Source organism: Cherax quadricarinatus, chromosome 52 (assembly GCF_038502225.1).
Source record: "Cherax quadricarinatus isolate ZL_2023a chromosome 52, ASM3850222v1, whole genome shotgun sequence".
NCBI classification, from domain to species: Eukaryota; Metazoa; Arthropoda; class Malacostraca; order Decapoda; family Parastacidae; genus Cherax; species Cherax quadricarinatus.
The window spans coordinates 25,938,785-25,966,351 of NC_091343.1; the positions used below are offsets into that span (position 1 = coordinate 25,938,785).

Consider the following 27,567-nt stretch of genomic DNA (forward strand, 5'->3'; position numbering starts at 1 on the left):
ATAGTGGCTATCTTTGTGCTTAGCAAATAAAAATTGCAATTACACATTGTAACCTTTACAAAGAAATCAACTTTATTTATTTATTTATGTAAACAATGGGACACTTGCATGTATATTTCAATCCCACCTTTTCAAAGCTCACCAAATTAGAGACAAATGCTACTCTGTCTTACCTCTAGGGACTCTAAACAAATATGTGTTTCCACCAGGTGCCCTGTTCAATACATAGCTTGACCAGGAATGTTTTCTCACTCTTACATGATACATTCAGGTGTATATCCGCAGTGTAATCTATGATCATGTAGTCTTTATATTTCAATGATATCATATTTTCTTATAAACACATGACCATTTTTGTACAAAAACAGATGCCACCCAGTAATAGTTCAAATGAGCCAACAGACTCAGAGCTAGAGGCAGTTGTGATTCAAATACAAAGTTTCCCCTTCACTTTATGTGAATTCACTGTGGAAACTTGCCAGTAAACTACTGTCATCAGAGTGAGTGGTTGCTGTGCAGTTTTAACTCATGTGCCCCATCGGATGGTTGGTGTTCAGTGTGCATCATTGTGGTGGTGAGGGATACCATTGGATGGTTGGTGTTCAATGTGCATCATTGTGGTGGTGAGGTGCTATCTGAAGGATACCATTGGATGGTTGGTGTTCAGTGTGCATCATTGTGGTGGTGAGGTACCATTGCACGGTTGGTGTTCAGTGTGCATCATTGTGGTGGTGAGGTACCATCAGATGGTTGGTGTTCAGTGTGCATCATTGTGGTGGTGAGGTACCATCAGACAGCTGGTGTTCAGTGTGCATCATTGTGGTGGTGAGGTACCATTGGACAGTTGGTGTTCAGTGTGCATCATTGTGGTGGTGAGGTACCATCGGATGGTTGGTGTTCAGTGTGCATCATTGTGGTGGTGAGGTACCATCGGACGGTTGGTGTTCAGTGTGCATCATTGTGGTAGTGAGGTACCATCTGAGGGATACCTCTTCAAAAAGCAGTCTGTGGGTTTATATTCATATAAAAGAAAGCAATTTGAGTGTGGCAAATCCAATGAGCCTATTCTGAATTAAACTCTACACTAGTGAGGGAGACCTCTAGGCTTAAAATTGAATGTAATATGAGTTAGAATTTACAGGCAAGATTATTAGAGCTCAAACAAGAGGTGTAGTTTCCAAATTTAAGGTAAGATTTTATCTTGATCAAGATGTCAGCTACAGAGTTAGCACTGAAATAGATTAAAAAATGAGATAATATGGACTCAAACTTGTAGTATGGATTCTGTGTAAATACAACTGATTAAATGAATTCTTTTCTTGATTACCATTTGAAAAACTTTATGGCACAGAATACTCAAATTATATGTAAAAATCACTTAAGTTTGCATAGTTGATTTCCTTCCCTTCAACACAAGTTGGGTTTGTCTTGTTCCTTGTTCTATTCTGGACATTCAACATAGCACCCAAGAGGAATATCAGTGATGCTAGAGGTATCAAGCAGAATATAATAATCAGCTCCAAGGGTACTGAAGATGGAAACTTTAAATATGCATATGTGATGCATAATGCTTGTATGTTTTGTCTGGATGAATTTGGTAGGGTATGTAAAAGAAGAAAATTAAAAGTGAATATAGGAAAGAGTAAGGTGATGAGGATAAAAAGATTGGATATCAGATTCGAGGGAGAGAGTATGGAGGAGGTGAATGTATTCAGATATTTAGGACTGGATGTGTCAGCAGATGGGTTTATGAAGGATGAGGTGAATCATAGAATTGATGAGGGGAAAAGGGTGAGTGGTGCACTTAGGAGTCTGTGGAGACAAAAAAACTTTGTCTAAGCAAATAGAGGAATGTATGAGAGTATAGTTATAACAACACTCTTATATGGGTGTGAAGCATGGGTGGTGAATGTTGCAATGAGGAGAAGGCTGGAGGCAGTGGAGATGTTATGTCTGAGGGCAATGTGTGGTGTGAATATAATGCAGAGAATTCGTAGTTTGGAAATTAGGAGGAGGGGTGGGATTACCAAAACTATTATCCAGAGGGCTGAGAAGGGGTTGTTGAGGTGGTTCAGACATGTAAGGAGAATGGAACAAAACAGAATGACTTTGAGTGTGTATAAATCTGTAGTGGAGGGAAGGCGGGGTAGGGGTCGGCCTAGGAAAGGTTGGAGGGAGGGGGTAAAGGAGGTTTTGTGTGCTAGGGGCTTGGACTTCCAGAAAGTATGCATGAGCATATTTGATAGGAGTGAATGGAGACAAATGGTTTTTAATACTTGATGTGCTGTTGGAGTGTGAGCAAGGTAAAATTTATGAAGGGATTCAGGTAAACTGGCAGGGTGGACTTGAGTTCTTGGGATGGGAAGTGCAGTGTCTGCACTCTGAAGGAGGGGTGTTAATGTTGCAGTTTTATAACTGTAGTGTAAAGCACCCCTCTGGCAAGACGTGATAGAGTGAATGATGATGAAAGTTTTTCTTTTTAGGGGTGCCCTACCTTGGTGGGAATCAGCCAATGTGTTAATAAAAAATAAATAAAAATAATTCACCATACATACAATTAGACAGAACACAAGGAAATGTTAACAAGTGTAAAGACTAAGAAGAAAACAAGGAAAGTGTCCCTACTTAATGTTCAGAAAGTAAGACACAAAACCCTCATGTACAATACTGCAAAACATTGCTTAAGGAGAGTGTTTACAACAGTATGTTTGTGTGACTATTTGAAAACATTAGGAAAGGACAATCAACTTCATAACACAAAATGTGGAGTCAAGAGTACAGCAGCTGATCATACTGTCATGCAAAATTTCCCTGCATACTCTAAACAAATTATTTCTGAGAATGGTTCCAGTCTAAACTGAGTATTTAATGGTGACAATATAGGACAACCTTGAAGGTGCATGTCATCTAGAACCTACATTAACAAGCAAGTAAAAAGTGCAGCTTGTTACAAAGGAAGTAAATATTACCTTGTTTCTCTGAACAAATGCAACAGTTCAGTCGTAAGGCAATGATAATTTACAGTTCTCTAAAACATCAAGACAAACCCTGTTTGTTGATTAAGGCATTATTTTATTCCTGCAGTCAAGATATACTTGGCCAGAAAGATAATCTTGCATTCAAGGTTCTCCTCACTCACTCTTGATAGTGGAGAAGTTAGAAAGACATTCCAGCACAAATACATGTGCCTGGTTATGTAAAAACTCATCAGTAATGGATGGTGGTTCCAAGACTGTTGTGCCAAAGTACTTGCATAAATTTAACATTGCAGATGTTCTTGTGTAAATGAAGGGTAGGGTTAATTATGACCTTCAGTGGTGAATAATTTATCTCTTTTTTCCTTTAAGTAAGGAAGGAGTTAGTTAGGTTGAGGAAACTGTGGATCTGGCAAGAACCAAGATATGAGGAGTTTGAAGATACAAATGAAATACTGCAAGAGGTTGACAAAGAAGGAATAGCCTGAGGAACCAAATTCATAGGAAAGAAGCCAGTAAAAAAATAATATGATTAAGAAGAACTTGAAGATAAACTACTTAACACTGTAGGAGCTATTTGAGGAAATCCTGGATATTGGTAAAATGCTTGAATTGTCACTTAAAAAAGATCTTGAGGTGTGGAAGCATTGTTCTGAAGAGGATTTTGGAGTAAACACTGATGTCTTACTATATTTTAACAGTCCCTTCACAATAGTATATATATATAAAACATTAAATTAATGCTTAAAGACTACATATCTAATAATTACTCTAAGTGCAATTATCAATAAGAAAGCATATTAGCAAGGGATGCGATGACACCCCAGTTTTTACAGGTTTTGTTTTAACACGTCAGTCGTCTCCCACCGAGGCAAGGTGGCCCAAAGAAGAAAACACTTTCACCATCATTCACACATATCACTGTCTTTGCTGAGGTGCCCACATATGACAGTTTAGATGTCACTCCAAACAGCCAATATCCCAAACCCCTCCTTTAAGTTGACCGGATAAATATTTACTTAGATATGGCCAAAAAGGAAGCAAGGGGCTAGTAACTCTTTCTCTTGTATAAATTACTAAATGTAAAAAGAAGAAAACGTAGATTTTTTTTTCGAGTCACCCTGCCTCAGTGGGAGATGACCAGTAATTTATTTTTTTAACACATCAGCTGTTTTCCACCAAGTTCGGATAACCCGAAAAATAAGAAACAATTTCGTCATCACTGACTACACTGTCTTACCAATGGCATGCCGATATGACCAGTATGTTGATAAAGGAAACATGTAAAATTTCTATGATTTGCAGCTTCATGATTCATGAACCTTTAGTCTTGTCCCTCTCTAAGGCTATTAACCCTTAAACGGTCCAAACGTATATATATATGTTCACTCGCGCAGCGCCCCAAATATTTTGGAAAAAAAAAAAAAAAAAAAAAAAAAAAAGTTTTTTTATAGAAAAAAAAAGAACACATTTTTTTTAAGTATTTTAGAATAAAAAATATAATTTAGGGTGAGTATTTACCGAGATATGAGGCCGAGAAGTTGGCACTGGATGCTCAGGTGACGGCAACATTGAGTCCTGCCGCTTGCAGAGCTTGCAGAAGTGTTGCCAATATACCTTTTTTTTATTTTTCATATTATTTTATACAATTTTTAAGTTCTGATAATTATAATTTGTAGTAGTTCTTGTCATTTTAAAACCAATCTTTGTTCTGACACTAGTATTAGGTACTGAAATTGTACTCAAATTGTCACAAACACACTGACAGGTGGACATTTACACCTGCCTTGGTCATTTAATATTGTCTTGGAATATCTACAAAGTATTTATATGTCCCAGCAATGTTTTGTATATGTGGAAGTATATGATGATGATGATGTTGAGGAGGAGGAGGAGGAGGGAGAAGGAGGAGGGAGGAGGAGGAAGGAGGAAGGAGGGAGGAGGAAGAGGAAGGAGGAGGAGGAAGGAGGAGGAGGAAGGAGGAGGAGGAGGGAGGAGGAGGAGGAGGGAGGAGGAGGAGGAGGAGGAGGGAGGAGGAGGAGGAGGAAGGAGGAGGAAGGAGGAGGAAGGAAGAGGAAGAAGGAGGAGGAGGAAGAAGGAGGAGGAGGAGGAGGAGGAAGGAGGAGGAGGAAGGAGGAGGAGGAAGGAGGAGGAGGAAGGAGGAAAAGGAGGAAGGAGGAAGAGGAGGAAGGAGGAGGAGGAGGAAGAAGGAGGAGGAAGGAGGAGGAGGAAGGAGGAGGAGAAGGAAGGAGGAGGAGGAGGGAGGAGGAGGAGGAGGAAGGAGGAGGAGGAGGAAGGGGAGGAGGAGGAGGAGGAAGGAGGAGGAGGAGGAGGAGGAGGAAGGAGGATTAGGAAGGAGGAGCAGGGAGGAGGGAGGAGGAGGAATGAGGAGGAGGGAGGAGGAGGAGGAGGAGGAGGGAGGAGGAGGAAGGAGGAAGGAGGAAGGAAGGAGGAGGAAGGAGGAGGAGGAGGAAGGAGGAGGAGGAGGAAGGAGGAGGAGGAGGAAGGAGAAGGAGGAGGAGGAGGAAGGAGGAGGAGGAGGAAGGAGGGAGGGAGGGGGAGGGAGGAGGAGGAGGAGGAGGAGGAGGAGGAAGGAGGAGGAGGAAGGAGGAGGAGGGAGGAGGAGGGAGGAGGAGGAGGAGGGAGGAGGAAGGAGGAGGAGGGAGGAGGAGGAGGGTGGAGGAGGAGGAGGGAGGAGGAGGAGGGAGGAGGAGGAGGGAGGAGGAGGAGGAGGAGGAGGAGGAGGTTGAGGAGGAGGAGGAGGAGGAGACATAATAATAATAATAGGTAATACTAAGTTGCCTTGAAGCATGAAAAACAAAGTCCACATGATAAGATGAGATAAAAACTGATTGGTGCTATTATTTAATAAATGTATGGAAGAGGGTAAGGTACCTAGGGATTGGCAGAGAGCAGGCATAGTTCCTTTGTATAAAGGCAAAGGGGACAAAAGAGTGCAAAAAATATAGGGGGATAAGTCTGTTGAGTATACCTGGTAAAGTGTATGGTAGAGTTATTATTGAAAGAATTAAGAGTAAGATAGAGAATAGGATAGCAGATGAACAAGGAGGCTTTAGGAAAGGTAGGGGGTGTGTGGACCAGGTGTTTACAGTGAAACATATAAGTGAACAGTATTTAGATAAGGCTAAAGAGGTCTTTGTGGCATTGATGGATTTGGAAAAGGCGTATGACAGGGTGGATAGGGAGGCAATGTGGCAGATGTTGCAGGTGTATGGTGTAGGAGGTAGGTTACTGAAAGCAGTGAAGAGTTTTTACGAGGATAGTGAGGCTCAAGTTAGAGTATGTAGGAAAGAGGGAAATTATTTCCCAGTAAAAGTAGGCCTTAGACAAGGATGTGTGATGTCACCGTGGTTATTTAATATATTTATAGATGGGGTTGTAAGAGAAGTAAATGCGAGGGTCTTGGCAAGAGGTGTGGAGTTAAAAGATAAAGAATCAGACATAAAGTGGGAGTTGTCACAGTTGCTCTTTGTTGATGACACTGTGCTCTTGGGAGATTCTGAAGAGAAGTTGCAGAGGTTGCTAGATGAATTTGGTAGGGTATGCAAAAGAAGAAAATTAAAAGTGAATACAGGAAAGAGTAAGGTTATGAGGATAACAAAAAGATTAGGTGATGAAAGATTGGATATCAGATTGGAGGGACAGAGTATGGAGGAGGTGAATGTATTCAGATATTTGGGAGTGGACGTGTCAGCAGATGGGTCTATGAAAGATGAGGTGAATCATAGAATTGATGAGGGGAAAAGGGTGAGTGGTGCACTTAGGAGTCTGTGGAGACAAAGAACTTTGTCCTTGGAGGCAAAGAGGGGAATGTATGAGAGTATAGTTTTACCAACGCTCTTATATGGGTGTGAAGCATGGGTGATGAATGTTGCATCGAGGAGAAGGCTGGAGGCAGTGGAGATGTCATGTCTGAGGGCAATGTGTGGTGTGAATGTAATGCAGAGAATTCATAGTTTGGAAGTTAGGAGGCGGTGCGGGATTACCAAAACTGTTGTCCAGAGGGCTGAGGAAGGGTTGTTGAGGTGGTTCGGACATGTAGAGAGAATGGAGCGAAACAGAATGACTTCAAGAGTGTATCAGTCTGTAGTGGAAGGAAGGCGGGGTAGGGGTCGGCCTAGGAAAGGTTGGAGGGACGGGGTAAAGGAGGTTTTGTGTGCGAGGGGCTTGGACTTCCAGCAGGCATGCGTGAGTGTGTTTGATAGGAGTGAATGGAGACAAATGGTTTTTAATACTTGACGTGCAGTTGCAGTGTGAGCAAAGTAACATTTATGAAGGGGTTCAGGGAAACCGGCAGGCCGGACTTGAGTCCTGGAGATGGGAAGTACAGTGCCTGCATTCTGAAGGAGAGGTGTTAATGTTGCAGTTTAAAAACTGTAGTGTAAAGCATCCTTCTTACAAGACAGTGATGGAGTGAATGATGGTGAAAGTTTTTCTTTTTTGGGCCACCCTGCCTTGGTGGGAATCGGCCAGTGTAATAAAAAAAAAAATGATAAGAAGTGGGGGAGGGTGCAGCTGATAAGAAAAGATTAGAGGTGATATTTGATGAGCACTGCCCTCACTTTGTTTTGGCTGGTACACAAAAATGTCTTTCTGTCTATTTGTCTCTGTCAAGCTCTGTCTATCTGTCTAGCTCTCTGTCTCAGAGAGAGCCACAAAACTGCGTCATCACGTTTACTCACATCTTCAAGCAGAGTATAGCACTTTGTCTGGATTTTTTGGGTTATCCTAGGTAATTTACACTATGTATACTTGTATTTATGTGTACCTGTGAGACAGAGATAGACAGACAGATAGAGAGACAGATTGAAAGAGATACAGAGACAGATAGACAAAGACAGACACAGATAGATAGAGGTAGACAGAGACAGAGATAGACAGACAGACAGAGGAAGACAGAGATAGACAGAGATAGACAGACTCTAAACTTGGGGTTAACATCACTTTCCTCTTAAAAGAGGAGTGTTAATATCAGTGAATCTTTGGTGTTTGCTGCACTGTTTGCTCTAGCTGGCACTCAGTTTAACTGGCGCTACCACAAGGTACTAAGTGATCCCAGATTTTTTTAATACCACTATATCTACCATAATTTGCTGAGGTGCTAAGTAATTACCTCCATCATTTACACTACAAAGAAAATGTGAATGGGTTGTGGAGAAATAAATTTGAGAACTAGTAATCAAAAACACCTTCAGCCCTCCTGATGACTGTAATAAATCTTAAGCTTGAAATGTGCATCAATCTGTGATTATCTCTCCGTGAGTCTTATGTTTTTTCTTCTTGTTGAGGGTTTCAGGGGCCACTCACAGCTTTCACTTATCAAGCTCTGCTTCCTGATGTATAGGGAAGAAATAATACCCAAAAGTTGGGCAATGACAGGAAAGGGAACAGGACTTTCCTTTGCAAACAGAAACAGGAACAAAACATTCTGAGTCAGGTCAGTTGGAGCCCATACCAAAGCCCCAGCAGAGTGGGAGACCTACTCCCTCACCTGAGTTCAGTAACTTACCTCTTGCCAAAACTTGTGAAACATGTGTAAAGTGGAAAAATGAAGCTGATCAATGGTGCCAGCTGGCCCAGTGGATAACGCGTCGGTCTGAAGTTTTATGACTCTCTGACTGCGGGTTCAAGCCCCACCTGTGGTATGGTTTGTTTGCAATTGTGTCACTACAATTTCCTGAGCCCCTATAATAATGTGCCCACTGGGCAGAATAAGGCGAGGACAAGTGTCCCATATAGAATGGGAGAAATCTGTCACTGATGTGAGAGCACAACACCCCCATACCAAGGCTGGTACTGAAGTCATATTTTATTTCCCTCTGGTGTGTGAAAAAGTACAATGTGTACTTTTTCAAATTTAAACAAACATTTGTTAATGCATACCTCTACGATCATCTTCCCACGAGTCTTATTTCTCTAGCGGTGGTTTGCCTTCTTCTGAGTCTGTTGTAGTACACGCTCTCGGCAAGTCCTGTACTCCAGGGTAAAACTCATTTATTGTTCAGCACACTTGTTGAACCTTAATGTCCTGGACTAAGTGTAGCAGTGAACCCAACCACACTAGAAATCACTGAAATCTGTAAACAAACACTGCTAGTTACAAATATTTTGCTGCACCAAAATTAGAAAATTACATTAACCAAAGCTTTGTTATACTTCATTAATCAATCAAGAAAGACCGACAGAGTGAGACTGTGAAAGAGTAAATAATTCTTTATTAAAATTGGTTAATTTACTTACATAAAGGTGTTCATGTTGTAATATTGTTCACATTGTAAAATGCTGTAATACTTCACCTTTCACTTTAAAACAGAAACATTCTATTATTCCTGGGTCACCAATGATTCAAAGAAAGCACATTCACCAACATTCACTCAATTGTCATCTTTCCAGAAGTGTTGACATTACAGAGTATCCTCTGACTGCAACATCTCCACCCCTCCAGAGTGCAGACACTGCCCTTTCCACCTCCAGGACTCAAGTCCAGCTAACTGGTTTTCCTGAATAACTTCATAAAAATTTATGCAGAAAAAGCCACATGGGAATGGAAATCTTTAGCTCAAGATTTTTCAGTCTTGCTATGCAATATTGCAAAACTAGCAACAGATAGTAGGGGAAAAATTCTCTGAGGGGAAGCAGAAGTAAAGTGCCAGGTCATGTCACAGTGACTTATTCTGCACTGTTAACATCATCTGTTTGCCATTGTATTTCATAAAATTTTGTATTATTAAAAATCCTTATTGATATCTAAAAATCTGACCGTCTTGATATTTTCTTATAATGGTGCTAGACATTCAATACTGCTTCTGTGTTCCTTACCCAGTCATCAGTCATCACTTACCCAGTCATCACTCGCTGATAAATAATTTCCAGAACAAATGTACACTCTGCACAGTCTGCTACAAACTCTGACATTCTGAAACACAAGGATGAAAAAGTTAGTGTTCATCTGTCTCCCACTCAGCAGAGGCTCACACTCCAACAGCACGTCAAGTATTAAAAACCATTTATCTCCATTCACTCCTATCAAATATGCTCATGTATGCTTGCTGGAAGTCTAAGCCCCTCGCACACAAAACCTCCTTTACCCCCCTCTCTCCAACCATACCATTCCTAGGCTGATCCCTACCCCCGCCTTCCCTCCACAACAGATTTATACACTCTTGAAGTCATTCTGTTATGTTCCATTCTCTCTACATGTCCAAACCACCTCAACAACCCTTCCTCAGCCTTCTGGACAACAGTTTTGGCAATCCCGCACCTCCTCCTAACTTCCAAACTACGGATTCTCTGCATTATATTCACACCACACATTGCCCTCAGACATGACATCTCCACTGCCTCCAGCCTTCTCCTCGCTGCAACATTCATCACCCATGCTTCACACTGCCTCCATATAAGATGCTTCACACTTGGTGTTGGTAAAACTATACTCTTATACATTCCACTCTTTGCTTCCAAGGACAAAGTTCTTTGTCTATCTTTGTTTATTACTTAACATGAATTAAACATTTTATGGAATAATGTTAAAAAATAACACATAAATAACCATTTAAGTAACATTTATGAAGGGATTCAGGGAAATCGGCAGGCCGGACTTAATTCCTGGAGATGGGAAGTACAGTGCCGGCACTCTGAAGGAGGGGTGTTAATGTTGCAGTTTTATAACTGTAGTGTAAGCATGCCTCTGGCAAGACAGTGATGGAGTGAATGTTGATGAAAGTACTCTACTGTACACCTAATATAGCACTGTACACACAATGTACAATTATGTTACAATAAACATTAAAAATAAAGGAATCAAAAGTATAGTTTACCAAGTGAATTTTGTCTATTATTTTAAATCTCTTTATATTTACAGTGTCTACTAGCACTGTTTAGGCTGACAGTACAGATGCAGAGTGAGTTCTTATTATGGAGTTGAGCTTTATCAAGTTATATTCAACCAAGGTTTGTTATGAACCAGGTCTCTTTCTGCCATACCTGTAGGCATTACCTACAATGTGGAAAAAGACATTTATGTACAGTCCATGACACTTGTCAACATACTGGTAATCATTAAGTGTCCCGTAGCTCAATTGGTAGTGCACTCAGCTCACACACTGAGGTCGGGGGGTCGATCCCTGGTACAGGTGGAAACATCAGGACATGTTTCCTAAGACACCTGTTGTCCATGTTCACCTAGTAGTAAAATAGGTACCTAGGTGTTAGTCAACTGGTGTGGGTCACATACTGGTACAAAAGTGACCTAATATGCCCAAAATGCTCTGCATAACAAGAGGCTTTCTATATATATAGTAGTATGTCAGTGATGTTAGCTATGGTCTGTATACCTTGTACATGTACTTTTTCTTCTTTCAACACACCGTAGAAATAAAGATTATTATTATTATTATTACAGGCTTTCATTCAACAGGTGTGTCTATGTATAGTTATTATTCATTCATATGTACACTTGTAGACACACTGGTAATCATTCATTCAACAGCTGTCTTGCAAGTGTACAGACACCACAGTTTAAATGAACCCCTGAACTGCAACTTACTGTCCTGGTAAATATCCCAACCTGGGTCTTAATCCACTACTGTCCCACTCACTGGTTCACTGGAGCACACTGCAAGGGAACACAAACTGCATAATAAAACCTCAGTTTATGCAGTGTTTCACTAACACAAATACTGTGACAATGAACAAGATATTACAAGGATCCTAACTGAAATAAGTAATTTTGACTTTTCTGGGTTATCCTGGGTGATTTACACACCTATTACTTGGTATGATAATTGTACTTATGTGTACCTGTACATAAATAAACTTACCTTCTCAATGTTGTGGAAGAAAGTCATAATATTTACAGAATGCTTTTACCTACAAGATCATTCAGCAGTCTTCTCCAAAACAAGGTACCATACATACACTCATTCATATTAACATTCATACCTGTCAATAATAAAGTATATGCACAATAAAACTTCCAACCTTTAAAAATAAAAAAAACATTTACACTAGCAGGTTCATAATAACAATTACTGTAAATACACAATATATACACCACACAAGTACCTTCTGGTAATTATAAAAATCACATCTTAGGCAAACTGGTCTCAGTGCAGTGGAACAATGTAAATTAGCATTAATAGCCATCTTACTTGAGCTTAATCTGTGTAGGACCATAATGTTTTACAATGGCTTTTAGATGAACCCATGATTCTTTACAGTCGACCTCTATCTTGGCAATGTTATTAGACAGCTCCTCGAAGTCCACCTTCGAGACACGGGTGATTGAGTCAATCTACAGGAAAAAATGCAAGTGGTTAATTTGCACTTGATGTATAAGACAGTGGTTCAGTGGTTCCCAACCTTCTCTGCATCATGACCCACCTTGACACTTCAAAAAATCTCATGTCCCCCTGATATAAAAATAAATTTCAATGTTGAATCCGACACTTCTTTATCTAAAACTCTATTTGTACCTCAGCTATAGCTAGTAAGACTCATTTAATGTTAAACACTTCAGAATCAGGAAAATTGGTTCCTTGACTGAACCATGTAGTGATGGCTGGCAGCCATGCATTATTATGCCCATATAAGGAAGTGTGGACAAAACCAAGACTTGCAAGATCAATCTGAGTGAGTGGGTAAACTGTGACGGAACATTATTGACTATCACACAGCAATGAAATGTAAACTCGTGGTCAGACAGTGTAATCTTGTGCTCAAACAGTCAACAAGGAGACCTGAAGCAAATATACAGTGTTTTAAATGCCAATAAAAGACAACTAAAATGTCAGGAGCAAGAGGCTAGTGATCCTTTCTCCTGTATATATTACTAAATGTAAAAAGTAGAAAAACTTTTGTTTTTCTCTTTGGGTCACCCTGCATCAATGGGATGCAGCTGGTTTGTTGAAAGAAGAAGAATACAACTACTACTACTACTACTAATAATAATAACAACAACAATTGCTCTAGAGTAGTTTAAATGTTAGCTACTAAACTTGTACAAAATACGTATGACATTTATACAGCAAAGTGATGTCTCAGCGTCAAGTAACTCAGACTTCGTCCTACAGACACCCAGCTTTCACTGTCTCCAAGAATACGTATTTGTACAAATTTGCACTTTATTGTGCATCCCATAGTACAAGATGTCAGTGAAAAGGAAGATCTTGACTTCACCTGAAGGAAGTGCTAAGAACCAAAGGAAGGCTCTTGATCTTGAGGTGAAAATGAAGGTTATAAATGAGTATGAAGCTGGTAAGAAAGTACAAGTGATAGCTGATGACTTGAAGGTGGTGCATTCTACCATTTCCACTATCTTGAAGGATAAAGATAGAGTGAAAGAGGCAGTGAAAGCATCGACAGGATTTCAAGCCATAATAACTAGGCAGCAGAAAGGCCTCATTCAAGAACTGGAGAAATTACTGGTGATGTGGTTTGACTATCAGATACAAAAAAGAATGCCGATAAGCCTTTCAATTACTGTATTCAAGCCAAGGCACACAGTATCTTTGAGACTTTGAAGGAAGGTGAAGGTGAGGAATCAACAGAAACATTTACGGCAAATCATGGATGAATAAAAAGTTTGATTAAATAACGTAGAAGCATAAAAAAGCTACCCAAATTAATAAAAACTGACATATATGGAGAGGCATTGGAGGATGTGTGGGGCTGGGATATACAAGAGAGTGGAGAAGGCACCAGCAGTCTCAGTAATTCATGCTTCACCATGATGTACAAACGTGTAAACTCACGGCACTAAAATATTGTATAATTACACTATTACTATCAATAAAGGTTATCTACCTATCACATCCATTCCAGACTAATATTAGATATAACACAAATAATGTAGAAGCATGATAATGATGCCCAAATTAATAAAAACTGATATTATATAGAGAGGTATTGAAGAGTGGAGGGCAGAGAGGGATAAAAACAAAAGTGACCGTGACCATAACAGAAAATGTTACGCGCCTGAAGAGTAACTATAGAAAATCACTCTTACCCTATGCAAAGACTGGAAAAAGCATGATTTTCTCAAAACAAAAAATTTCCCAAGTACAGTGGACCCCCGGTTTACGATATTATTTCATTCCAGAAGTATGTTCAGGTGCCAGTACTGACCGAATTTGTTCCCATAAGGAATATTGTGAATTAGATTAGTCCATTTCAGACCCCCAAACATACACATACAAATGCACTTACATAAATACACTTATATAATTGGTCGCATTGGGAGCTGATCGTAAACCGGGGTTCCACTGTAATCAGCTATGTACGTGTTTCCTGGAATATCTCAGAAGTGAGTCATCAACCTACTTCATGTTGTATTACTGTTAATAATAAACAGATTGAAAGGAATTTTCCAACAAACATAAAAGCAAATGTTTTAATTTTTGGGTGGTGACACTTTTGAAGTGTCGGTACGGGTCATTCCTCGATTAGCGATGAAATCGTTTACTGACAGGGTCTTAGGCCCCTATCTCCGTTGTTAAGTGAAGAGAGGCTGTATTCACCTTGCACCCTATATTAAGACTACAAATATTTTAAGGTAGGTAATGAGTGTACACTATATGCATTTTATCACTCTAGGGCTCTTTAAATGTCGAAGTATATTATGTGTGGGTGGGGTGGAGGTGGCCTGGCTGGCTACCATATCTAACTTCTTACAATAGGCACTACTCACTTTTCACCCTACATTAAGACTACAAACATTTTGAAGTAAGTAATGAGTGTACTGTGTGTGTATTTTACTTTTATTGTTTTTTAATGCCTTGTTCTATTGCTAATTTAATATATATTAGTGTAAACTTCTTCTTTCAACAAACAGGCTGCATCCCACTGAAGCAGGGTGGCCCAAAAAGAAAAACAAAAGCTTCTCTTTTTCAACTTTAGTAATGTATACGAGAGAAAGGGTTACTAGCCCCGTGCTCCAGGCATTTTAGTGGCCTCTTGCGACATGCGTGGCTTACAGAGGAAGAATTCTGTTCCACTTCCCCATGGAGAAGTGTAAATGTATCTGACATAATTGGAAACAAATGGCGTTCTGCTTTCCTGCGATATCCACTTTCCGGCAGTAGCCTGGAACCTAACCTGCCGTATAAGTGGGGCCCTACTGTACAGGTTTCCGTTTTACACTCACTTGGCAGGATGGTAGTACCTCCCTGGGTGGCTGCTGTCTACCAACCTACTACCTAAAATAATGTAATTTATATGCAATAAAACATTGTTAGGCACAAAAGAAAGCCACTAACGCAATTCAGGCAAGTAGAATTTCTTATAATTTCTCATATTAACAATAGTGAAGACTGACTGTTTGTATTCTACCACTCTTCACCTGTCTAGACTTAAGTAGTCTATAAGTATTAGGTTAAGTCTGCCCAAAATGCCTAGGCATGATAATGGTTTTCTTTGCTCCATTCATACTATATGTAAACACACATTGTAACCTTAACAAAAAAATAAATACACCTACCATCCGACTTACGACCGAGTTCGGTTCCGAGAAACTGGTCGTAAGTCGAAATGGTCGTAAGTCGAAATGGTCCTAAGTCGAACTTTACTACTGAATATCAACAAAACATTTTTGTAATAACTTTATTTTATTGTTTTATTTTGGTATTTCATGTTTTACTTTACTTTTTATGTTGTTAGTACTGTATTTTATACTGTAAGGTTTAGGATAAACACTGTGTACAACAGAAATACTTGTTTATTTCCCAGAAATTTGGCATAAAAATAACAGTCGTAAGTCGAGTGGTCGTAAGTCGGATGATAGGTGTATTTTATTTTATTTTGTTTCTATGGTGTGAAGAAACATTTCCATGCATTATTATTATTATTATTATTATATTCATGGGAAGTGCTAAATCCACATGGTTCATTCAATGGAACATGGCAGAGGTGAACAAAATTTCAGAACAGAAGGGGTGGAGGTGTTAAGGGGAGGACACGAACAGAATGGGAAGGGAAATAAGGGGAAATGCAGTTAAAAAATTCTGCAATAAAGGTGGAAGTCTCAGAGAGCAACACAGGCAGAGCAACCATGTTAGTCACCAGCTAAATGTCAAAGCAAATTCTGATGAAAGGGACAAAAATTACCCTGTTTGTTATTACCTTCTCCATGTTCTCATAGTCTAGCTTAAAGATCCAGAGTTTTAATCTGGCGGGAAGTTCAGATATGGACGACAGCATCATAAGACACTGTTCTGCCGACCCCAGAGGAAGGTATGGGTTGCAAATAGTGGCTTCTTGAATCTTGTGCTTCTCTTCTGGTGTTGGTAACATTGTATTCAATAATTTCTGCAAGATAAGAAAATAAGTTATTCAGTGCAAAACACTATGTCATTTTTAGGTTCTGGGTATACCTGGAGAGGGTTTCAGGGGTCAACGCCTTCATGGTCTGGTCTATGACCAGGCTTCATGGTGGATCAGGGCCTGATCAAGCAGGCTGTAACTGCTGGCAGCATATAGACTGATGTAGGAACCACAGCCTGGCTGGTCTTGTACTGACTTTACGTACCTGTCCAGTGCCTTCTTCAAGACAGTCAGGGGTCTCTTACCAATAGAAATAAAATAGGCCTACTTATTTTTAATAAAGTCTAGAATAAATCATTAAATTATTATGAGGACTTACAAGCTGACATCTGAATAGTGTACAGGTGTACTAGTGTACAGGAGTACAAGTACAGTAGGGTCTTGCCTTACGGTGTTCTGCTAATTCGGCAATTTAAAATTACGACCAAAACTTGCTATACGGCGAGTGGTCTTTCTAATATGGCGCGCCCCACCCGGATGGTTTACATTCTCCGTGAGCTCATCTCTCTATTATGTCTGGAAACTTTCCAAACTTTCAAGTGTTTTAAAGTTATTGAATATTTTATATGTACTCTGATAATTATACTTATGTGTACCTGTACCTAAATATGCTTACACACTGTGCTGGCATGCAGGTACACATTAAAATCACTGATAGTCTCTCTACTCTTAACATAATACGCAATGCCTTGGGTGCAATAAATGTCTTATATTACATTAATATAGACATTTCCATTAATCCATCTATGATATTCTTTTCAAAATTATGTAATAAACAAGCTATGTAACATATAGACATAATAAATACACCCCATAGTAGAATAAATTAACATGAGATGTAGTAGCCAGGCGACTTGTAGGACTTGTGGTAGCCAGGCGACTTGTAGTCCAACATCACAGAAAATGTATCACTATAATATTACTGGGAGTAACTAGAAAATTATTCCTTTCATATGCCTTCACTCAGAGCGTCATTTCTTCTAAAAATGGTGTTACAGGAGAATGGGAGTGTTTCTCTTTATTTATTCTACTGTATCAATGTGGAGACAACTTGTACACAATGTAAAGTGATGAAAACCAAATGCATTCACCTGGTTTATTTACATTACGTGTGGGTGGGGTGGGGTGGGGAACTCTGCCTTGGCTGGCTACCACCTGACTTCCTACAAATAAAACTCACCTTTCACCCTACATTAAAACTACAAATATTTTAAGTTAATTAATGAATGTACTGTATATGTATTTGATCGCTCTGGGGCGCTTCAATTAAATGCCGTAGTATATTACGTGTGGGTGGGGTTGGCTGACCTGGCTGGCTACCAAACTTCCCAAACCTGACTTCCTACAAATAAAACTCACCTCTTGCCCTACATTAACCCTTTCAGGGTTTCCGACGTACTAGTATGGCTTACGTACCAGGGTTATTGACGTACTAGAACGCCTAAATTCTAGCGCCTTCAAATCTAGTGAGAGAAAGCTAGTAGGCCTACATATGAAAGAATGGGTCTATGTGGTCAGTGTGCACAGTATAAACAAAATCCTGCAGCACACAGTGCATAATGAGAAAAAAAACTCCGACCATGTTTTTGGTTTAAAACAGCGACTTTGCAGTTTATTTTCGTATGGAATTTATGGTTGTATTCTAGTTTTCCTGGTCTCATTTTATAGAATGGAAGACATATTACAGAAATTGAAATGATTTTGATTGGTTTCATAATGAAAAGTACCTTGAAATTGAGCTCAAGTAGCAGAAATGTTCGATTTTTACCAAATTTTCAAAGTAAACAAATCATGCCAAGCATCCAATACACGTCAACTGGTGAGTCTAATATTCTTTCTTTCACAAGTGCACTGATATTATTTATACCATTTCTACACAACTTCTACACTAATGTAGTAGTCTGCATAACAGTAAATCTTCTATTTTTTGTGAGAAAAAAAATTCAAAGTGGAAAGCAAGAGAGATGTAAGAGGGGCCTGGGGACATGAATGTCTGGAATGCCAGGAATGTCTGTCTTGCTTATTCTGGACCTTATTTGGAAACTGGCATCTTCTGAAATTTGTATGAAATTGTAAAGTAAAAGGACACAAGTGCAAGTAATGTGACATTTTTATTGTGGCAACGTTTTGCTCTCCAGGAGCTTTGTCAAGCTGTTACAAACAGTACATGGACAGAGGGTATATATAGGCTCAGAGTGAGGTGCAATACTAGTGGTAGTAGTAATGATATAAATTGTAGTAGTGGTAGTAGTAGTAATACAATATGGTAGAACAATTAACTCGCACATGAGTAAAAGGATATAAAAGGTATTACTTGGGTAACATAAAAATAGGTTAAACAAATACGTATTTCTAACACCAGAGTCGCCATCGCTTCCAGCACTTCAATAAAGGATCTAACCAGGACAAAATCAAAACACCATGAACCAGTTAATGAAGGAGTTTACACTATACTCTGTGGAGGCTGCGACAAGATTTGTATAGGTGAAACAGCAAGAAACCTCGACACCCACCTCAATGAACTTTTATGCATGTAGGAACGATAACTTGAACAATGCCTGTGTACAACACTGAAATTCTACTAATCATCTCATGAAATTCAGGGATGCCCAATTAGTGATCAAAGAAACTAATTTCTGCAGATGCAAGTGCCTTGAATCATTACTAATCGCTGTTTTGAATACAATTAGACAAAACAAAGGCAGCTTCACCATCTCTGAAGTCTTAACAAGAATCCTCCTGAAAACAGTAAACCCTGCCATCACATAGTCTCTCCTGTTAATACTACACAAAGCACATTGAATGAGCAGTGAAACAGACCTTCTCTATCCAGTCTCCAACAGAAATATTTGTCTAACCTATTTATGTTAGCCAAGTAATAGCTTTTATATCCTTTTACTCATGTGTGAGCTAATTGTTCTACCATATTGTAACTACTACTACTACTACTACAACTTATATCACTACTACTACTACCACTAGTATTGCACCTCACTCTGAGCCTATATATACCCTCTGTGTCCATGTATTGTTTGTAACGGCTTGACAAAGCTCTTGGAAAGCGAAACGTTGCCACAATAAAAATGTCACATTAGTTGCACTTGTATCCTTTTACTTTACATACTGTCGGTAATTCTACCAACATTATTACATTGTGTGAAATTGGCAAAATTGCCAATTTCTGACCACTTTATTGGATACTTGACATTGGTAAATAGGTGGTTTCTTGTACTCATTTGATAGAAAAAATGAAGTTCTAGTGAAATAGATATGATTGCTGTCGACTAGTACACTGAAATTGGCTGAAAACAGGGCTCAAAGTGGGTGAAATCGCCGATGCGTCAACATCGTCGGGACCACTAACTTCGCAAGAGCATAATTCCCTAAGTTTTCCATCAAATTTCATACTTTTGGTGTCATTATGATCGGGTAAAGATTCTCTATCATTTCACAAAAAAAAAAAATTCAAAAAAATTTTCAACCCTTAGAACGAGTTTAGGAGAGGGCCTCTCGACCCTGAAAGAGTTAAGACTATAAATATTTTAAGGCAGGGGTAGGGGTCAGCCTAGGAAAGGTTGGAGGGCGTGGGTAAAGGGGGTTTTGTGTGCGAGGGGCTTGGACTTCCAGCGGGCATGCGTGAGCGTGTTTGATAGGAATGAATGGAGACAAATAGGTTTTAATACTTGACGTGCTGTTGGAGTGTGAGCAAAGTAACATGAAGGGATTCAGGGAAACCGGCAGGCCGGACTTGAGTCCTGGAGATGGGAAGTACAGCGCCTGCACTCTGAAGGAGGGGTGTTAATGTTGCAGTTTAAAAACTGTAGCATAAAACACCCTTCTGGCAAGACAGTGATGGAGTGAATGATGGTGAAAGTTTTTCTTTTGCCTTGGTGGGAATCGGCCAGTATGTTAATAATAAAAAAAATTAATGAATGTAATGTATATGTATTTTATCGCTCTGTGGAGGTTTAATTAAATGTCATAGCATATTACGTATGGGTGGGGTGGGGTTGGCTGACCTGGCCTGGCTGGCTATCATACCTCCCGAACCTGACTTACTACAAATAAAACTCACCTCTCACCCTATATTAGGACTATAAATATTTTAAGGTAAGTAATGGGTGTACTGCGTATGTATTTTACTTTTTATTGCTTTTAATGCTTAGTTGCATTGCTAACTTAATAGATGTTAGTGTAAACTTCTTATCTGACATTTATATGCCTTTATAAGTGGAAAAAATGGCGTTCTGTTATCCAGCGCTGTCTGCTTTCCAGTAGTGGCCTGGAACCTAACCTGCCATATAAGTGGGGACTACTGTATACAAGTGTTCAGGTGTATAAGTATACAAATGTACAGGTGTGCAAGTATACAAATGTAATAAACATGCACATTAATCAATGAAATTTAGAGTGACTACACTCTGAAGAAGAGGTGAGGATGTTGTTGTTGGAAGGTTGATCTGAACTGTGGTGTCATCACACTTCTGGTGAGGATGTTGTTGTTGGAATGTTGATCTGAACTGTGGTGTCATCACACTTCTGGTGAGGATGTTGTTGTTGGAAGGTTGATCTGAACTGTGGTGTCATCACACTTCTGGCGAGGATGTTGTTGTTGGAACGTTCATCTGAACTGTGGTGTCATCACACTTCTGGCAAGGATCTTGTTGTTGGAAGGCTGATCTGAACTGTGGTGTCATCACACTTCTGGTGAGGATGTTGTTGCTGGAAGGTTGATCTGAACTGTGGTGTCATCACACTTCTGGTGAGGATGTTGTTGTTGGAAGGTTGATCTGAACTGTGGTGTCATCACACTTCTGGCAAGACAGTGACAGAATGAATGATGGTGAATGTGCTTCCTTTTTGTTGTGGTGAGTCACCACTACCTTGATGAGAGATGGCTGGTGTGTTAAACAAAGAAAATAAAAGAGGGGAGGGAGGGGGGGAGGGACATATACACAGGCAGAGAGGGGGAGGGAGGGACATACACACATGCAGGCAGAGAGGGGGAGGGAGGGACATACACACACACACAGGCAGAGAGGGGGGGACATACACACACACAGGCAGAGAGGGGGAGGGAGGGACATACACACACACAGGCAGAGAGGGGGGAGGGACATACACACACAGGCAGAGAGGGGGAGGGAGGGACATACACACACACAGGCAGAGAGGGGGAGGGAGGGACATACACACACACAAGGAGAGAGGGGGAGGGAGGGACATACACACACACAGGCAGAGAGGGGGAGGGAGGGACATACACACACACAGGCAGAGAAGGGAGGGATACCCACAGGCATATGAGGGGGATGGCCACCCACAGGCAGAGAATGGGAAGGGACACACACAGGCACCGGAGAAGGGGGGAGGGACACACACAGGCACTGGAGAAGGGAGGAGGGACACACACAGGCACCGGAGAAGGGGGGAGGGACACACATAGGCACCGGAGAAGGGGGGAGGGACACACACAGGCACCGTAGAAGGGAGGAGGGACACACACAGGCAGAGAGGGGGGCGGGATACACACAGGCAGAGGGGAGGGAGGGACACACATAGGCAGAGTGTTTTTTATTTGTCAGTAATAAACACTTTGGCAAATTTACATGGTACTTTCTCACTACCTTCAAGACCCAACAAACTGGTACTCAAATGGCCAACACATATTCAACAAAGGACACGTGGTCATCCCACGTATGAACTACAATTATAATAGCCAGGTAACCTTTCATAAATATTTCCAAGACATCAATCTGCTTCAGTTTAACAATTAAACAATACTACATACCAGGTAGCTTTCCACAGGATTCCTATTATAGTTTCCACTTGCTGCCTCAGGTTTGCACTCACTGCCTCTGGTTTCCACTCACTGCTTCTGGCTACCTTTTCTTGGCTATGACTCTCCAGACTCCAAAATCATATTCATCAACCTGTAAGAAACAAAAGCCTTTAAAAATCTGAAAAACAAATTACTGGCAGCACCACATTCGAGACATTTAACACACTTAAAAGCCTCTTCAAATCTACAATCTTTGCAGGAACTTCTAATCAAGAGCAAATGGACAATTTTCAATAACAAAAACTTTGGCAAATTTACTTGCCACAACCTATGTCATGACCCAACAAAGTTATACTAAAATGGCCAACAGATAACTTCTAGTCATTTACTTTACTTTAAATGTCCTAAATATCTCCAAGCGATATTCAAAATGGGATACAAGTTCATCCCACGTATTACACACTAACTCCAGTTATAACAACCAGGTACAAGAGCCTCATGGATAAATATTACAAAGATAGAAATCTACAATACTACATACCTGTTAACTTTAAAGAGACCAACTTTACAAACAAAAAGGCACAGAAACAGAAACATCTGCTGTGACCCTGGAAAAGGAAGGCATGAACATGGACTTTCATATGATTTACGAGGCCCTGGTCAGAATTCCTCGTAAAACAAACTGTTAAGCCTTAGATAAACTCCTCCATGGTAAGGTCAGCATAAGAGAAGAAGTTTGCGTTCTTGCACTGGGCTCAGAACTGCATCTACAATTTAATACAATGATGCTAAAACACAGCATGTTCCAAGAGAACCATCATCCCCCACACAACTATACAGTGGACCCCCGGTATTCGATATTAATCCGTTCCTGAGAGCTCATCGAATACCGATAATATCAAAAACCGAATCAATTTTCCTCATAAGAAATAATGGAAATCAAATTAATCCGTGCAAGACACCCAAAAGCATGAAAAAAAAAAATTTACTACATGAAATATTAAGTTTAACCCTTTGAGGGTTTTCGTCGTACTAGTACGTCTTACGCGTAGGGGTTTTTGACGTACTAGTACTCATAAATTCTAGCGACCTCAAATCTAGTGGGAGAAAGCTGGTAGGCCTTCATATGAAAGAATGGGTCTATGTGGTCAGTGTGCACAGTCTAAAAAAAATCCTGCAGCACACAGTGCATAATGAGAAAAAAAAAACTTTTTCCATTTTTTTTTAATAAATCAGCGACTTTGCAGTGTATTTGCATGGTATTTATTGTTGTATTCTAGTTTTCTTGGTCTCATTTTATAGAATGGAAGACATATTACTGAAATTGAGATGATTTTGACTGGTTTTACAATGAAAGGTGCCTTGAAATTGGCTCCAAAGTAGTAGAAATGTTCGATTTTTACCAAACTTCAAAAGTAAACAAATCGCGCTGTGCAATACACGTCAACTGGTGAGTCTAATATTCTTTCACAAGTGCACCAATAATATTTATACCATTTTACACTAATGCAGTAGTCTGCATAACAGTAAATCTTATATTTTTGTGAGAATAAAAATTCAAAGTGGAAAGCAAAAGAATATAAGAGGGGCCTTGAGACGGACTAATGACTAGACGAAATGTCATTTTAGTGCCAGGAATGTCTTTCTTGTTTATTCTGGACCCTATTCCGAAATTGGCATCTTTTGAAATTTGTGTGAAATTGGCAAAATTGCTAAATTTTGACCACTGTACTGATAGTTGAATTTATAAATGGTGGTTTCTTGCACCCATCTGATAGAAAAATGGAGTTCAGCGAAATATTCATGTTTTTGTCGACTAGTGCAGTGAATTGGCCGAAAATGGGGCTCAAAGTGGCAAAATCGCGATCCGAAACATCGCCGACCGCTTAACTTTGCGAGCATAATTCCGTAAGTTTTCTATCAAATTTCAAACTTTGGTCAGTTATGATTGGGAAAAGATTCTCATCTTTTCATAAGAGAAAATAATTTTTTTTTTTTTAAATTTGTAATCTCTGAGAACGAGTTTCGGAGAGGGCCTGTCGACCTCAAAGGTTAATGCAATAGAATAATTATAATAACAATAAAATAATTGACACTTACTTTAATGAAGATCTGGTGATGATTGATGGGATGGGAGGAGGGAGGTGTTAGTGTTTAGAAGAGGAATCCCTTCCATTAGGACTTGAGGTAGCAAGTCCTTTCCAGGGTTACTTCCTCTTTTAATGCTACTAGGACCAGCTTGAGAGTCACTGAACCTCTGTCGCACAACAAATCTGTCCATAGAGCCTGTACCTCCGCCTTTACGATTTGTCTAAAATGGGCCACAACATTGTCATTGTAATAGCAATGTGTTGGGGTGATTTTCATCCATAAAGGTTTGCACTTCAACCCACTGTGCACACATTTCCTTAATTTTGAAGTAGGCACAATGTATTTCACAACTGGTATAGGCTTCTCAGGGTTAGCCCCAAACCCTTCAAAATCTTTCTTAATTTCCATACTAATTCTCACCCTTTTTACCACAGGGTTGGCACTAGAAGCTTTCTTGGGGCCCATGGTGACTTATTTTGCAGAAACAAGCACCAAACACAGTGATAATATGGATAATATGGAATGTACCAAATGTATCCTTAGATGCGCGCACACTGGCTGGCTTGTAAACACTGGCACACAAGGGGCAGTTCAGGCCACATGTGGACAGGTCTCGTACGAATCGTATCGAATACCGAGGAAATTTTTTTGCGATATAATGCATCGAATACCGGATTTATCGAATACCGATGCCATCGAATACCGGGGGTCCACTGTATAGACTAACCCTTTCAGGGTTTCGACCGTACTAGTATGGCTTATGTGCCAGGGTTTTTGACATACTAGTACGCCTAAATTCTAGCGCCCTCAAATCTAGTGAGAGAAAGCTGGTAGGCCTACATATGAAAGAATGGGTCTATGTGGTCAGTGTGCATGGTATAAAAAAATCCTGCAGCACACAGTGCATAATGTGAAAAGAAAAAAAACCTTGACCGTATTTCTGGATTAAAACAGTGACTTTGCACTGTATTTTCGTATGGTATTTATTGTTGTATTCTAGTTTTCCTGGTCTCGCTTTATAGAATGGAAGACATATTACAGAAATTGAGATGATTTTGACTGGTTTTACAATGAAAAGTAAGTACCTTGAAATTGAACTCAAAGTAGCAGAAATATTCGATTTTTACCGAAGTTCAAAAGTAAACAAATCATGCTATGCGTCCAATACACGTCAACTGGTGAGTCTGATATTCTTTCACAAGTGCGCTGATATTATTTATACCATTTCTACACCAATGCAGTAGTCTGCGTAACAGTAAATCTTCTATTTTTTGTGAGAATAAAAATTCAAAGTGGAAAGCAAAAGAATGTAAGAGGGGCATGGGGATGTGACTAATGAGCAGAGGAAATGTGATTTTAGTGCCAGGAATGTCATTCTTGTTTATTCTGGACCCTATTCGGAAATTGGCATCTTTTGAAATTTGTGTGAAATTGGCAAAATTGTTAAATTCTGACTACTGTATTGGATAGTTGAAATTGGTAAATGGGTGGTTTCTTGTACTCATTCAATAGAAAAAATGGAGTTCTAGTGAAATAATTATGATTTTTGTCAACAAGTACACTGGAATTGGCCGAAAATAGGGCTCAAAGTGGGCAAAATCGCCGATGCATAAACATCGTCAAGACTGCTAACTTCGCAAGAGCATAATTCCGTAAGTTTTCCATCAAATTTCATACTTTTGGTGTCATTATGATCGGGAAAAGATTCTCTATTTTTCATAAGAATTTTTTTTTTTTTTGAAATTTGGCCGACCCTGAGAACAAGTCTTCGAGAGGGCCTGTCGACCCTGAAAGGGCTAATACCCAGTGTAATCCTTGGTTTTAACAAAATTGTTAAGCAGTAAGGTCTATTATTCCTGAAGTTAGATGCTTCAATGGGACACATTTCTATTGCTTAAGGGAGATTTGACTATACAAACACATGCATACCATACAGTTCTTTCCTCTAGTTGCCTTTTGTTGGGGCAGCGACCTTCATGTGATCAGGTGAAGATTGCTGCGGTCATTTTATTGTCTTTTCATCATTGTTGGTTTTCAGGAAGGTTTTGTTTTCCAGTTCACAGGTCCATCAATGATCTATGATGATCTCTGCCCCTACAATGTTCCTGGGAAGAAAAAAAACATGTTAAGAGACCACACACACAAAAAAAGAACCTCTGAAGAAGCCTGTTTAGGTTCTTTATAGTGTGGGTGACATAATCCACCAGCATTATATGAAAATGATAACCATTAAATACACTTATTGCAACACAAATTGCAAGCACATGACTTTGCAGATTTGCAATACAATACTGTAGGGAGGTTTGTAGAGATAATGCAGCTGAAATCTCAGGTTCAAACACTATGTTACTGAAGCAGAAGAATGCAACAACACTGCAAGTTTACAATGCAATACTGTCTATAGAGAAGATCATCCAAACCACATTAACACTTTAGCACAAGCACCCACCCCCCTCCCTATATATAAAGAATACAAGAGTTGCATTTTTTGCCAGCTCACTTGCTTATATCAAGATAAACTAGGTAGAAATGAATGAGCTAATGACAGCAGCAATTACAGTGGAACCTCTGCTTACAAACGCCCCACCATGCGAACTTTTCAGGATACGAACAGTTATTTGGTCAATTTTTTACTTCTGGATATGAACGAAATTTCAGGATGCATTCTTCCCCCTCAAGGGAGGTTCGTTAACCCTTTGACTGTTTCGGTCGAATGTTTACGTCTTACAAGCCAATGTGTTTGACGTATATATACTCAAAAATTCTAGCGGCTTCAAATCAAGCAGGAGAAAGCTGGTAGGCCCATATGTGAGAGAATGGGTCTGTGTGGTCAGTGTACACTGTATAAAAAAATCCTGCAGCATGCAGTGCATAATGAGGAAAAAAAATTCTGACTGTGTTTTTGGATTAAAACACCGAATTTGAGGTATACTTTCGTATAGTTTTTATGGTTATATTCTCGTTTTTTTAGTCACATTTGATAGAATGGAAAACATATTATAGAAATAGAGGTGATCTTGATTGGTTTTACTATGAAAAGGACCTTGAAATGGAGCTCAAAGTAGGGGTAATGTTTGATTTTTGCCGATGTTCAAGAGTATACAAATGACGTCATTGTCCAATAAATGTCCAAGTAGCCATTCTAATATGCATTCATGAATGGGTTGACATTATTTATACAATTATTACAATATTGCAGTAGTCTGCATAACAGTAAATCTTGTATTTTTTGAGTAAAAATTCAAAATAGAAAGCAAGAGGGGGCCTGGAGACATGACTGATGAACAAAGAAAATGCTATTTTAAAGCCAGAAATGTCTGCACTGTTCATTCTGGACCCTATTTTGAAATGGGCATATTTTTTAATTTGCATGAAATTGGC

General features: G+C 39.7%; 1 protein-coding gene across 7 annotated transcripts; it reads right to left on the reverse strand.

Moving 5' to 3' along the window:
- Nucleotides 1-9,196: 9,196 nt before the first annotated feature.
- LOC128703466 (FH1/FH2 domain-containing protein 3) lies at nucleotides 9,197-26,340 on the reverse strand. Of its 7 annotated transcripts, XR_011393444.1 has the most exons (7): nucleotides 26,116-26,328; nucleotides 22,105-22,246; nucleotides 20,732-20,962; nucleotides 16,098-16,298; nucleotides 12,146-12,288; nucleotides 11,542-11,610; nucleotides 9,197-9,912 (listed from the first exon to the last, which is right to left on the reverse strand). XR_011393444.1 is itself a non-coding variant. In XM_070096213.1 (6 exons), the coding sequence occupies exons 3-6, from the start codon at nucleotides 20,843-20,845 to the stop codon at nucleotides 9,834-9,836; spliced, it is 537 nt and encodes a 178-aa protein (XP_069952314.1). In that variant the 5' UTR covers nucleotides 20,846-20,962; nucleotides 22,105-22,224; nucleotides 26,116-26,340; the 3' UTR covers nucleotides 9,197-9,833. The 7 variants fall into 7 exon arrangements, 6 of the variants coding, with proteins under 6 accessions (XP_069952314.1, XP_069952313.1, XP_069952311.1 ...); XM_070096213.1 differs by lacking the exon at nucleotides 11,542-11,610 and having other exon boundaries at nucleotides 22,105-22,224; nucleotides 26,116-26,340; XM_070096212.1 differs by lacking the exon at nucleotides 11,542-11,610 and having other exon boundaries at nucleotides 22,105-22,273; nucleotides 26,116-26,340.
- Between the last annotated feature and the right edge of the window lie 1,227 nt (nucleotides 26,341-27,567).